Genomic DNA, 13570 nt, shown 5'->3' with positions numbered 1-13570 from the left:
TCGCGCAAAGTGATACGGTATTTAAAACCGAAATACTCCTCCACCATTTTCTTAATGTCTTTCTCTACTCTTACCTCTCCTCTCTCTTTCCCTCTCCCCAAATCCCACCCTTTCTCTCACACTCACTCCTCTCACTTAAATCTCTCATCTTTCTCTTCACTATCTCTCACTCTCACTCACTCTCTCATCTCTCTATCACTATCTTCTCTAATTCTCTCACTCACTTCTCCCTCTCATTCTCACTCACTCTCAATCTTGCAACAAGGTATATTCTCTCCAAATTTTAAATTTTTTTCATTAATACGTGTTTTTGGAGTTAGTTTTGAGTTTGTGTGGGGTTTGGGGTTGAGTAAAGGGGAGGGATTGGAGTTTGGGTTGGATTTGTGGTATAATAATTTTAGGGGAGATTATGCCATTTTTTTTAAAAAAAATTTATCTAACCATATTTATTTTTTTGTAGGGAATCATCGAGACTTTGACGGCTAAAGTTGAGGATTAGAAAGTTATCAAAACATATCCTCCACCACTACTAGCACAATACGCTTGTATTAGGATTTTATTATTGTACTTTGTTAATTTATGTGTACATTTTGAATATTATATATATATACTATTTTTCATATGTAATTTTATTTGGAATATGACAATTTAAATTAAAGTAATTAAAAAAATCATACAATTAAATTAATTTTAAAAAGTAAAATTTTGAAAAAATTAATATAATTAAATTAATATTAAAGAAATAATAAAACAAAAAGTCAAAAACCTTGCGCGACAAAATATTTCGTCGTGCAAACTATTAAATTAGTTTATTTTAATTAAAAAAATTTAAAACACAAAAAATATTTTGTCGCACAAATATTTGCGTGACGTTAGTATTCGTCGCGCAAAACTCTAAAAATTTGGGTGGGTACCAAAAATGGGACACGGGAATTTTTTATTTTAAAAAAAAAAATTTAAGACTTTGCGCGACCAATGTGTTTCGTCGCACAAAACTTTGCGCGACCAATGATTTTCGTAACGCAAAGCACTTTGCTACACGAATGAAAAAACTTAGTCGCGCAAAGTCTTTCTTCATGATCTTTGCGCGACGAAGTTTCTGTGGCGCTAAAATTTGTGTGACTACAATTTATTTTGCGCGACAAAATTCTCTTCGTCGTGCAAAGTGTAAAATGTAGTAGTGTGTAGTAGTAATTTAAATGGGGAATTCACAACAAGGAAAGGGCAAAGAGAAAGAGAACTATGAATCTTGGACCATGGACGATACCAATGAGTTGTTGCACCTCTTGGTGGATGCTATCAATAGTGGATTGCGTGATGCTAATGGGTCACTTAGCAATCAAAATGTAGAAAGAGTGATACTTCCTCGTCTTAATGCGACAATTAGGTTCCCAAAAACTTATAATCATTACTTGAGCTGAATGAAGCGGTTTAAGAAGCAATATAACAAGATGTCTATGCTTATGCGTAACAACTCTGGCTTTGGGTGGGACCCAATTGCAAAGACGTTCACTGCTAATGATGAAGTATGGAAAGATTACTTGAAGGTGAGCTTAGTTCATAATCTTTTAAATATATTAATAGCTTACTAGTTTAGTACAGTTTGTTATTTGTAATATATTAACAATGAATAATTTGTTCTTTGCTAATCCCACACAAGTCACAGTAAACTCGAGAAAAAAGTGTAGTTGATTATGAGGATTTGAAGATTGTTGTTGGGGGTGGAACTGCTACTGGGAATGGCTCCATTGCATTGGGCCCTGATGATACCGATTCAACAACTTATGGGGAAGAAAATAGAGATTTCGGGATAGAAGACTTTTCATATGATCCTAACAATGATGCGTTCATAGCACCAAATCACTATGAACCATCCTACAAGTCTCCATCATAATTTTTAAGTCAGCGCCTCCATTTCCATTTAAGACACAAGCAGAGCTTGTGTTAGCATGTGTAGCACTACATAACTTTCTTTGCAAAGAGTGTCATTCTGATGAATTTCCAATTGAACCAATAGACAAATCTTCATCTTCAGTATTACCAGGTAATGAAGAAGATAATTTGGAACCTATTGTTCAAACCTAAGAGCAACAATGAGAAAATGCTAATGCATGGAGGGCTACCATAGCTTTAGACATGTGGAGAAATGCTACTTAGGAGGACATGAAGCTACATCAAATTGGCTATTAAAAGACTGGGAAAACTTTATTGGCTTTTACTTTTCTTTGTTGAAATTGTGTTTCTTTGTTATCATTTTCATTGACTCTTGTAACTTTGAATGTTTGCTTTTATTTATTGTTCCATTCCATTTGTTCCCGTTTATGTTATTGCTGATGCAAGTGCCCACAACTTTAAGCAATTGACTTTCATTGGCCTTTTATTTATGGCTCCATTCCATTGTTTGAACCAAGTGTCCACAGCCTAGTAATCTTATACCTATCATAAAACCTTTGGGAAGGAAAAATTCCACCATCATTTGGAAAGCTTGGGTTGTCGAGGATGTTCCTGAAGAATTCGTGCATCTTGGAACTAAACATTGCTCATCATGCAACTAAAAGTTGGTTGGTTAGCATCGTATAAATAAAAAATCCATGTGGTCCTTCCAAATCTTATGATATAAATCTTTAAAATCCAAACATAAAAAATCCTGAGTATAAAAAATCTTTTTAAAAAATCTTATAAGTCATTACATTCTTAAATAGTCTTTTAAAATTTACTGGACTTATTTATCCATAAATAATCTTTTAAAATCTCAATTGAATACAACCCCCTAATAGTATATTTGTATTGTCAAATAAAATAAAAATTAAATACATAAAACCCAAAAGAATAAAAAAATAAAAAAATTGCAAAAATCTTTATAAAATTTATAATTAAAAAGAAAATCCAGCCTGGCCCCATCCCACCACCTACCACAACCCATCCCTTTCTCCTCCACCCACCCATTCCAGTCCAGACCCACTCTTTCTCTCCTATGGTCACTATTTGCCCTTCTTAACATCTTCATCATCATTAATTTGACATTTTGATGCAGTGCATTAAGGGAGATGTTTAATGACTGATCCATTATTCAGTAATTGGAAAGTCAAGAAGTCTTGGGTGGTGCAGGGGAATAAAGTCTGATGCATGTGGTTTCTAGTATGATACATGTATCGTAGTTAATATTTGAGTCCTTTCAATTGCTTTTGTTTTAGCTTAAATAAAGGTCTGTAGGTTTCTGTGGGGATGATCAATTATTAAGAATTTCAATTGTAATGTCAAACAGAGCTATGCTCTTTCTATTATCAAAGACTCTTTCTCTTTGAGCACCTCATGTAATTTCTAGCTATTTCGCATCAGCAATTTCTAGCTACTCATCTAATTTCTAGCGAGATTCAGTTGCAAAACTGAAATCCTGAGGAGGAACTGCAAGCCAGTTGTGTAGTAAGTCAAATCTACACCAGCTGTTATAAAAAATGGTTAGTGGTGATCATACATTTAATCATTTATTAGATTTGGATATCCCTCCAGTATTTGATCGATGTTCAGATGGTTCTTGTGAGATTTGTTGTGATTATTATTTTACAGTTGAGAAGGTTTTTGACATGAAACTGACACAAATGGAATGCATTGAAGAAGTTGTGGAAAATTATGTCAACCTTCATATTGCAATTGTCGATGATTCCATCGCTTTATTCAACTTTCATGATACTTTCGAAGTTGTTGAATATATTGATTTCATGAGGGTTGATAATTTCAGTCATCGTAGTGCAACCACTTTGGTTGATACCATAATTCAGAATATCTAGATTAAGAGATTGGCCGTGGATAATTTATATAATTGGAGAATATTCAAATATTCAAAATATTTGTTTCTTTGGAGTGGGAGATTTCAGTTTCAAGACCAACAATCAATGATCATGATTTTAATCCAACAAGGCATAAATTCCAGCACAAAGTTTTGTCAACCTGGGGAGAATGATGCAGATAAAGAGCCATTCTAGTTTATGGGGCATTTGAATCAAAAGCATTAATAAGTTCAATGCATGAACGTTTTGTTTTGGCTTCTAATAAATTCCATGTATTCGGAATGGAATAGCTAGAGTCGTAATTATTTTGATGGGGCTTAATGTATCTAGATTAATGGGTTAATTAATTTAGGTGCTAGTTCAATGTATGCTATGAGAGATTAAGTCTTTAAATACTTGTATGCTCATATTTCTCGAGGGAGTGGTTGTTGATAATTGAAATTGAAAAAAAAAAGTGTTCTCTCGTCTTTGCTCATAATTTGGGTTTTCTTAGAATTAACGGGTTTGAGTATTTTATTCTATCTTTTATGCCAAGTTTCGGGTATTCTTAGACTAAATGGGGCTTGGTGGTTCGTCGTTCATGTTTTCCAACATCCTCACTCAAGTGTCGCTGCATTCTGGTGGTTTAGGTGGACATTTTGGGAAAGATAAGACAATTTCCCTTGTGAAGGATAGGTTATTTTGGCCTGCAATATATTGAAATGTCATCCAGATGTGAAGAGGTGTCGTATATGCTAAACCAGCAAAGGGAAGAAATAGAATACTGGGTTATACATGCCATTACCCGTTCCAGAAGCCCCTTGGCATGATATAAGCATGGACTTTGTAGTTGGTCTGCCAAGAACCCAGCGAGGTAATGATTCTATTTTTGTGGTTGTTGATCGTTTCTCTAAAATGGCTCATTTCATTCCATGCAAGAAAACAATGGATGCTTCCTATATAGCTGATATTTATTTCAAAGAGGTGGTTAAGCATCTTGGTGTTCCAAAGTCTATTGTTTCGGATAGGGATACAAAATTTCTCAACCATTTTTGGAGGCATTTGTGGAAGAGAATTGGTACTAATTTGCTTTATAGTAGTGCCTACCTCCCTCAAACGGATGAGCAAACAGAGGTTGTGAATAGAACATTGGGCAATTTACTCAGGAGTTTGCCAGCAAAGAAGCCAAAACAATGGGATTCAGTACTTCCTCAAGCAAAATTTGCCTACAACTCGAGTGTAAATCGTTCTACAAGAAAGACTCCATTTGAGGTTGTCTATGGGAAAACTCCAAGCCACTATCTTGATCCTGTTCCCATTTATAATCCTACAGTAACCAGCAAGAAAGCATAAGATTTTGTTGTTTCAATAGCAAGAGTTCATGAGGATGTGAAGAAGAAACTCAAGGAAAGCAATGAGAAGTACAGAGAAGCTGCCAATGCTCATCGACGTGTGAAGGTATTTCGTGAAGGTGATCTTGTGTGGGTTTATTTGAAAAAAGAGCGTTTTCCATCTAACGCTTATAATAAATTGAAGGAAAAGAAAATTGGTCCATGTCGAATTTTGGAAAAGATCAATGACAATGCTTACAAAATCGAGATGCCTTCAACTATTGTACCCATCATATTTTTAAGAGATATTTAGTGATATACCCATTTCTAGCATTAATATTATAAATAAACCTTACACAATTGAATTCCTATAAACAAACCCAAAAAAAATCCAAAAAATGATAGCTAGCCTTATTGAATTTAATATTGATTATTAAATTACTTTGATGCCCTATTGAGTGCTTTGGGATTTTTATGAGATTTTGGGGTTGGGCTTGTTTTAAGAAATTGATGGCAGTTTTGTAATTTATAAGAAGTTAAAAGCTTTTTTGTTATGTTGTAAATGAGCTTTGGGTGTGTTTCTAAAGTCCATTTTATATAGGGTATTTTTATAATTTGGGCTCCCATATTGGGTATAATAGTGAATCTCCCTACTTTTAATGTGCAAGACTTGTCTGAATATCTTGGCGAATTCGATTCAAACTCGAGGGCGACTTTCTTCTCGCGGGGGGATTATGATGCAGTGCATTAAGGGAGATGTTTAATGACTGATCCATTATTGGGTAATTGGAAAGTCAAGAAGTCTTGGGTGGTGCAGGGGAATAAATTCAGATGCATGTGGTTTCTAGTATTATACATGTATCTTAGTTAATATTTGAGTCGTTTCATTTGCTTTTGTTTTAGCTTAAATAAGGGTATGTAGGCTTCTGTGGGGATAATCAATTATTAAGATTTTCAATTGTAATGTCAAACAGAGCTATACTCTTTCTATTATCAAAGACATGTAATTTCTAACTATTTCGCATCAGCTCTTTGTGTTTCATCACATTTTAATGTTAGCGTCCTCAAGGTTTTGACAGAACATTTTAAAGTTTCTAAGTCACGAAGCTCTTCAACAAGTAACTCACAACTTCAAACGAAAGATACATATCACTGAAATCTCTGATTAATTAATTGAGGAATGACCATTATACAAAGACCAAAATCCAAATGATTATGTGTCAAAATATTGCTAGTTTTGTGTTCAAACAATTGGTGCCCATTATACTGTATTTAGAGGTTTTTTTTTTTTTTGGGGGGTGGTGGGTGGTGGTGGTGGTGGGGTTTTATGGATTTGGCCGGTTCCAATTTTGAATTGCATGCATTTTGGGTTCTTAAGACATCAACCACCTGAGATGGGTCGAACTTTGGAGGCATGGCTTCTTCGGTGGTGCTCTGGGTTTCTAGGGGTTAGGGTTTTGGCGGGAGGGTGTTGGGGGTCGCCGGAAAATTCACATTGGGGGCTGGGTTTCGAGGGTGTTTGTTGCTTGGGACCCAACCCAAATAACGAGGAGAGAGAGTATCACATTTTTCTTTTCTAACTATTTTAGTTTTTAATAATAATAATAATAAAAGTAAATCCCTTGACTTTTGAATGGAAAAGTGGATGAAATTTGAAAATAATAATAATAGCAAGGGCTAAATTAGTTGTTTTAATAAATTCAAGTGCAAAATTAGCTGACTTTTTAGTTCGAAGGGTTAAATTCAATTAGTGCCCGTTTGACATTGCTTATTTGGGGCGATAAGTGATTTTTAAAAAAATTTGGGAAGCCCAGCCCATTTGGTAAACTATGAAAATCACTCATTGTTAAAAATTGCTGTAAGAGAAATCTATAGGGGAAAACAGTTAATAAGGTGCTTTCATTTTCGGATTATGCATGAATCAGTTTCAAAGAGGCTGGGTTTAATAATTAGGGTTAATTACAGTTTAGTACCCTATAGTTACAACCTTAAGGCATGTTAGTCCCTGTCTTTTCAATTTTTACAATCGCATACCCCGAGCTTGTAAATTTGTTACAATCCAATTCCACCGTTAGGGTTTCCGTCAGTGGTACCGTTATTCGCTGATCTAGCACTGATGGGGCCCACTTTTTCGCTAGTTTCGAAGTCCTTCCAAGGGCATTTTCGGACTTGGATTTTTCCGTTTCTCCCGCCCTCACGTTCTCCAATGCGTCAACAAATTAAGCACCAGATTACCAAAAAATCTTCCACACTTGCAAATCTTCCACTTGATTTCCGTCATACGTTGCAGAGGACGATGACGCAGACCCGATTGAGAGAAGGCTACAATGAGTTGGGATCCACAACCACCTGGAGAGGACGACCTAGTTTACGGTATGTGGGGATAGAGGTTTTGTTTGAATTTTTTTTTTTTCTAGATAAAGGTTTCGAAGTTCACATATTTGGAGATTAGGGTTTTAATATTGATTTATTTGGGGGTTTAGGATTCTGAGTTCGATTTTTTGGCGAAATGGTTTCAAAGTTCACATATTTGGGGAACAGGGTTTTTATATGGGGTTTTTTTTTTTGGGTTAGGCTTCTGAGTTCACAGTTGTGGGGATAAGGGTTTCCCAATTCGAATATTTGGGGATTTCTGGTTGTTGTTAGTGTCCTTTATGTAAGGAAAGTTGGTCTGTGGTCCTATAGTAACCCATGTGATGTTTGACTTTTGGTGTGGAAAGTGACTTTACTATGTTTAGTAATTCAAACCCGGTGGTATAGTAAAGTGCATTGTAAAAGTGTTTTCTTGGATTTTTCTGTGTGGTAATTGTTTAGTTGGTGATTTCTGTGTATGTCTATAAATCCATGCAATGTGTAACAATAGCCTAATGTTGGATCATCTATGTATGCAAACAATGATTGCTTATTTAGCATTCGAATGCACCATGGTGGAAGACTGATACACAAGTACTATGTGGATGGAACTGTTACATACTTTGATTATGTGGATAAAGACAAGATGTCTTTAACTGAAATAGACTGCATGGCTATGTATTTGGGGCACATTGGTAGGATTGATTACTGGTATAGGGTTGAATCGGATTGTAACAAATTTACTGGAAACCCTAACGGTGGAATCGGATTGTAACAAATTTACAAGTTCGGGGTATGCGATTGTAAAAATCGAAAAGACAGGGACTAACATGCCTTAAGGTTGTAACTACAGGGTACTAAACTGTAATTAATCCTAATGATTATGCGGCAATCATTTTCTGATTATTCGGAAATTAGTACCAATAACAAAAACTTTTTTACCGAACGCCAAACTGTTTTTTTTTCATAGTTAATCTCTTTCACAGTAAATCTGACAACGATCTGACAACGATTATTTTTCACAGCACATCAATGCCAAACTGGCCTTTAAGGTCATATTTTAGGGGGTAAAACAGCTGAAAATCCTACATGTGTGTGAGTTTTCCCCTCCCCTTGTTAACTGTAGCCCCCCCAAAAAAAAAAAAAAAAAAAACCCTATTAAAAAAAATAGGGAAATAGCCCAAAATGCCACCATTTTCATAATTCTAACTGAAAATACCACCCTTTTTTAAAAAATTTGGAACTATCACCTATAAATATAAAATGATTGTACCTTTATTGCTGATTTTTCACAAGTTCAGAAATTTGGTCTGTTCTCTTAGGTCACACAGCTCTCTCTCTCTGGCACATCTCTCTTTCTCTTTGGTAGCTGTCTATCACAGCTCTCTGGGTCTGTCTTGGCTCTCTCTATCTTCTACTTCCAGCACAACCCCTGCTTTTCTGTTCTTTTTGTTTCTTTTCATTTACCACTGCGAGCTTCCTTCTCCCCTTTACTCGGATTCGGTTTGTTTTGTTTGGAATCGCGAACCCTTCCCTTCAGCAATGTCTTCTGAATAGCTGCTTGCAACGTTGAATCTGTAGTGGATTGCCGACCCCGAAAAGGTATTGTTCATGGTTATTTTGTTAATATCAGTGGGATTATGTGAAATGAGTTATAGTTTGATTGTTTGGGTTTGTGTTAAATTCGTTTTGGCTTTAATGTCTTTGGGTTAGGTTTTGTTGAATATTCATGCTCATTCATCTGGGTTTGTACCAATTCCATTTAGATTGGTCTGGATATGTGAATCTTCAAACTTGGGATTTTCGATTTGATGTAGTAGATCTGTATAGTGAGATTCTGATGTGTTACCAGTGTACAGTGGTTGTGTTCCTCTTATTTTACAGTCGTATTGCTGTTATATTGCTATTATAGTGCCTCTATATTGCTGCTATATTGCCGCTATATTGTGGTTATATTGCTATTCTATTGTATGTTTATTGTGGTTATATTATTGTGTGAATGAAATGTTGTTTTGTCATGGTCAGAAATGGAGACAATTGTTATTCTCGTGTGCTACAATGGAAAATGGGTCACCTCGAAGAAGATGTGCAAATACGAAGGGGGTGACTCAAAAGGCTTAATAGTTCCACGGACCATCAAATTTTCTGAACTGTTGGACCGTGTGCATCAGATTGGTAATACAAACATCAGGGAAGACAAGATTTGCTTAAAATTCTCAGTTTTGGTGGCCTCGAATGAGTGGAAGCACATAAAGATTGAGGGCGATGATGATGTCAATTTTTTTATGAAGTACAATTCCGAGGTAACACCTTCAAAACTAGCTCCCTTACTCGTGAGTATAGAAGATAAAGGACTGACAAATGATGTAGTTCATAGTATGCATATCGCGACAGATAGTAGTCGGATGGGTCATTCTTCAGTTGCCATTGTTGAAAGCAATGAAGTAACTTGGAATAATACAAATGTCACTGATTTGGGAGGTGAAGTAGGGACAGATTTTATGGATATGATTGATTTTAGCGAGGTGGAGGAGATGCATGGTGGTGATAATGGTGCTGAAAGAAATGAAGTGTCAGTGTACTCTGCCCCTCCTAATTTGGGGTGCTCGAACACAGCTGGCCAGTTGCCAAAAATGCGTTTAGGAGGAGAATCTGAACCCACTCGTCAACATTATTGGAGTCAAATGGGTGAAAAAAATCGGTATAATGCAGTCGGTGTAAAAGATGAAGAAGCATATTTGGACAGCGGGTTTTCACGAAGCGATTGGAATCCGAAAATTACAGTTGGCCAAATTTTCTCTAGTAAGAAAACATTGTTGACGGAGGTACGGTTGACGGCATTAAGAGGCCACTTTGAATTTAAGGTGCAATTCTCTTGCACTAAGAGGTTGCTTGTGGTTTGTTCTCAACGTCCATGCCCATGGCGGGTCCAAGCATCGAGAATTGGAGAATACAGCTTCATGATTGTGAGGTGTACAACTGTCCATGAATGTGATTTGAGGTTTGTAAGTGACAAGCATCGTCAAGCAACCGCAGCACTTGTAGCCAGTTCACTTAAAAGGAAGTTGAAGGATTGTCGGACAATATACACACCAAGTGACATTATGAGAGATGTGAAACACAACTTTGGTTGCACCATCCATTATTCGAAAGCTTGGAAAGCAAGGTAGTTAGCTCTATTGTCCATTAGAGGATCAGCGGAGGAGGCATATTATATCCTTCCAGCTTATTGCTATGAATTGGAGCGTATGAATCCCGGCACAAAAACACACATCCAAACTGATGAGAACAATCACTTTGTGTATTTATTTATGGCGGTTGGCGCATGTATTAGAGGGTTCCGTTCTTCCATGCACCCAGTGATAGCCGTGGATGTCACTCATTTAAAATCCAAGTACAAGGGTGTTATGTTTGTAGCAAATGCATTCGATGGTAATCGAAATATATATCCTCTTGCTTTTGGGATCTGGGATTTGGAGACGGATGCATCATGGCATTGGTTTTTCACTAAACTTCATGAAGCCATTTGTGAGTGTCCCAATCTTGTTATTATTTCTAATCGCAATGTTAGCATAGAGAATGTGTGGAACAAAATTTTTCCAACTGCACAACATGGCATATGCTGTTATCATATGAAGAAGAACATGAAATGCACTTGCAAGTTGAAAAAGCGTGATCACATACTTATGCACTCTGAGCAGGCTGCGAAATCTTATTCCATTGCTGAATTTGATTGTCATTTTCGCAAGATCAAGCGAAAGGAACATGTTGCTCAATATCTTGAAGAGGCAGGGTTACATAAGTGGTCTAGAGCTCACATGGATGGATGCCGCTACAATGTAATGACAACAAATATTGCAAAGTCAATCAACTTAGTCCTTAGGTTTGCAAGGATGCTGCCAGTGGTTCATTTGATAGGGGAAATTGTTAATGTCCTTGTGAAATGGTTCACCGAACGTCGTGAGTTGGCTTTGAATTGCACAACAAAATTGTGCCCCAATTTTGGAGAGAAGAAGTTGAGGAACAGGTTGGAGGATGCTGCAAGGATGAATGTGGTTAAAGTTAATAATGCACAGTTTAATGTTTTGGACGGTGATATGGACGGCCTCGTAGATTTGACGAACAACAGTTGTAGTTGTAGAAAGTTTCAGCTTGAGCAGCTACATTGCAAGCATGTAGTTGCAGTTCGCCGCTTCTTGAAAGTAAATGTATACTCAAAGGCTTCTCGGTATTACACTCGGAAAACCTGGATGGATGCTTATTCGGATAGCATCTACCCGGTACAACCTCACGGAATGTGGGATATTCCTGAAGATGTTCAAAGTCGAGTTGTGCTACCTCCCATGGCAAGGGTCATGCCAGGCAGACGAAAGAAGATAAGAATTCCTCGCAAGGAGAGGGCACCATTAGAAGAAAGTGCTCAAGATGCGATTCCGCAGGCCACAATAAAAGCACCTGTAAAAACAATATTCCATTGCTCAATGTATCTTAGACAATATGATTTGTGTTGCTTTGGTAGGTCATGTAAACTCTACTTTTATTTGTGGTGGGTTTCGTGTTATGTTGAATGGGAATTCTTTTAAAATTGCATAATTTGGGTTGCATTGCTACGGCATGCTGTATTGCTGACAGATTGCTATTATATTGAACTTTTATTGTACTAGTACTGCTTCCAGATTGCTATTATAATTTCAGTGCGAAATTAAAGGGACTGGAATGTAATTCCAAATGGATCCAAAACATTAAAGTTCTTAGAATTCCTATATTACACAGTTACTGTGATACTCCGACTATACCTTCTTTTCTGATTACAAGTTCGGCCGATGCATAGGCCAGATGTGGGGCAAATACAAGGTGAAATGTCCTATGTGTTTGACTACATATACTTGTTGAAGGAGCATTACGAATGTTAACCTCAATAGATTGCTCATGTCTTGCCAAGAACACTCTTGAATTTATGCAATGTGCCCAAGCCAGTCCCAAAGCTGGACTCACCCTCTGCCTGATGTGTCCAGGGACTCCAAGTTTCCCAACCTCACCCCATTCACTTTATCATGTGGCCCAATAAAATCCACCACTTGGTTGGTGACAACCACCGCCAACCCAAACTTATTTGCTAAACCCTTCAATGTCCCGGATATGTTGAAGAACATTTCAGACCGCCGTTTCAAATCTGCCGGTGTTGTCTGATACTGTGATCGGAACAATGCAACAATGGAATCAATGACAATGAGTTTCACAGGTAGGCGGGTGTGATCAATGGCAATAAATGCTTTTATGTCTCCAAGGACATGGATGAGTTGTTGAGCATCATGAACACCATGAACATATATGTCTTCCAATGGCTCCAACCTTATTAAGTTGGGGTATGATGCATGATAAAGGTTGCCTAGTTGTTGCAATCGACGAAATGAGAAGCTGAATTTTGTGAATATGTAGACGGAGGAGCCCCCTAGTCCGCCATGTGAGGGTGGGAGCTGAGCTCGTACTGTAAGTTGGAGACAAAGCTGCGTCCTCCCGTAATCACTCTCCCCTGTTAATTCTGTTATGGAGTTGCAGGGTATCCCACCCCCCAAGCAGTCATCTAGTATTGGGCATCCAATGGATAATTTAGGGGTTGAAAGAGGAAGGAGCATGAGGTTTTGGGGTGTCATGTTTCTGTAATTTAGGGGGGGATGTGATGGTGCTACAAGGCATGCATTATATATATAGAGTTCATTTTGAAGGTCTGTAATGTAGGCCATATGTCTTTTAAGGGATGTATAATTCATCCTTTTTCCAGGTTGTAATTACTTTTTTGTTTATTTATTTGTATTTTTTTGGACCAAATAATTTAAAAAACATTCTGATCCAGTACGTACTGTAATAGGATCATACTGTAACTCTATCATTACTATATTGTACTCTTATTGACATAATATTGCCATTATACGCATGTTTATTGTATAATTATTGCTACTATATCACCATTGAACTGGACACCGATAAACTGTATACACACAAATACAAAAAGAGGCATCATCATTCCATAAAATCCTATTTCCAAACTTACATAATACAACAACAGGCCACCCCATCGTTACATAATACAAAAAGAGGCCACCTCATAGTTCCATTTCC

The 13570-nt window shown here is 37.0% G+C and overlaps 3 protein-coding genes across 3 annotated transcripts; 2 read left to right on the top strand and 1 right to left on the bottom strand.

Moving 5' to 3' along the window:
- The first annotated feature begins 1199 nt into the window (after nucleotides 1-1199).
- Nucleotides 1200-1894, top strand: LOC117613530 (uncharacterized protein At2g29880-like). Its single transcript, XM_034342146.1, has 3 exons — nucleotides 1200-1346; nucleotides 1428-1547; nucleotides 1709-1894. The coding sequence occupies exons 1-3, from the start codon at nucleotides 1200-1202 to the stop codon at nucleotides 1892-1894; spliced, it is 453 nt and encodes a 150-aa protein (XP_034198037.1).
- Nucleotides 1895-10083: 8189 nt separating this feature from the next.
- On the top strand, nucleotides 10084-11978 carry LOC117613529. Its single transcript, XM_034342145.1, has 3 exons — nucleotides 10084-10616; nucleotides 10785-11907; nucleotides 11970-11978. The coding sequence occupies exons 1-3, from the start codon at nucleotides 10084-10086 to the stop codon at nucleotides 11976-11978; spliced, it is 1665 nt and encodes a 554-aa protein (XP_034198036.1).
- A 463-nt stretch (nucleotides 11979-12441) lies between these two features.
- LOC117613532 (DNA repair protein XRCC3 homolog) lies at nucleotides 12442-13104 on the bottom strand. The gene has a single exon (XM_034342147.1). It carries the CDS (start codon nucleotides 13102-13104, stop codon nucleotides 12442-12444), a length of 663 nt encoding a protein of 220 aa, XP_034198038.1.
- Between the last annotated feature and the right edge of the window lie 466 nt (nucleotides 13105-13570).

This window comes from Prunus dulcis, unplaced genomic scaffold (assembly GCF_902201215.1).
Source record: "Prunus dulcis unplaced genomic scaffold, ALMONDv2, whole genome shotgun sequence".
Classification (NCBI taxonomy): domain Eukaryota; kingdom Viridiplantae; phylum Streptophyta; class Magnoliopsida; order Rosales; family Rosaceae; genus Prunus; species Prunus dulcis.
Note: the sequence above shows the minus strand (reverse complement) of the source record. Positions and strands in the feature narration are given on the sequence as shown.

Excerpts from the sequence above, each read along its gene's own strand:
- LOC117613530 (XM_034342146.1), top strand. The coding sequence starts at position 1,200 with ATGGGGAATTCACAACAAGGAAAGGGCAAAGAGAAAGAGAACTATGAA. Across the intron at positions 1,347-1,427 it reads GGTCACTTAGCAATCAAAAT|CGGTTTAAGAAGCAATATAA; the intron begins GTAGAAAGAGTG and ends AGCTGAATGAAG. Across the intron at positions 1,548-1,708 it reads TATGGAAAGATTACTTGAAG|ATTGTTGTTGGGGGTGGAAC; the intron begins GTGAGCTTAGTT and ends GAGGATTTGAAG.
- LOC117613529 (XM_034342145.1), top strand. The coding sequence starts at position 10,084 with ATGCGTTTAGGAGGAGAATCTGAACCCACTCGTCAACATTATTGGAGT. Across the intron at positions 10,617-10,784 it reads TCGAAAGCTTGGAAAGCAAG|AGGGTTCCGTTCTTCCATGC; the intron begins GTAGTTAGCTCT and ends CGCATGTATTAG.
- LOC117613532 (XM_034342147.1), bottom strand. The coding sequence starts at position 13,104 with ATGACACCCCAAAACCTCATGCTCCTTCCTCTTTCAACCCCTAAATTA.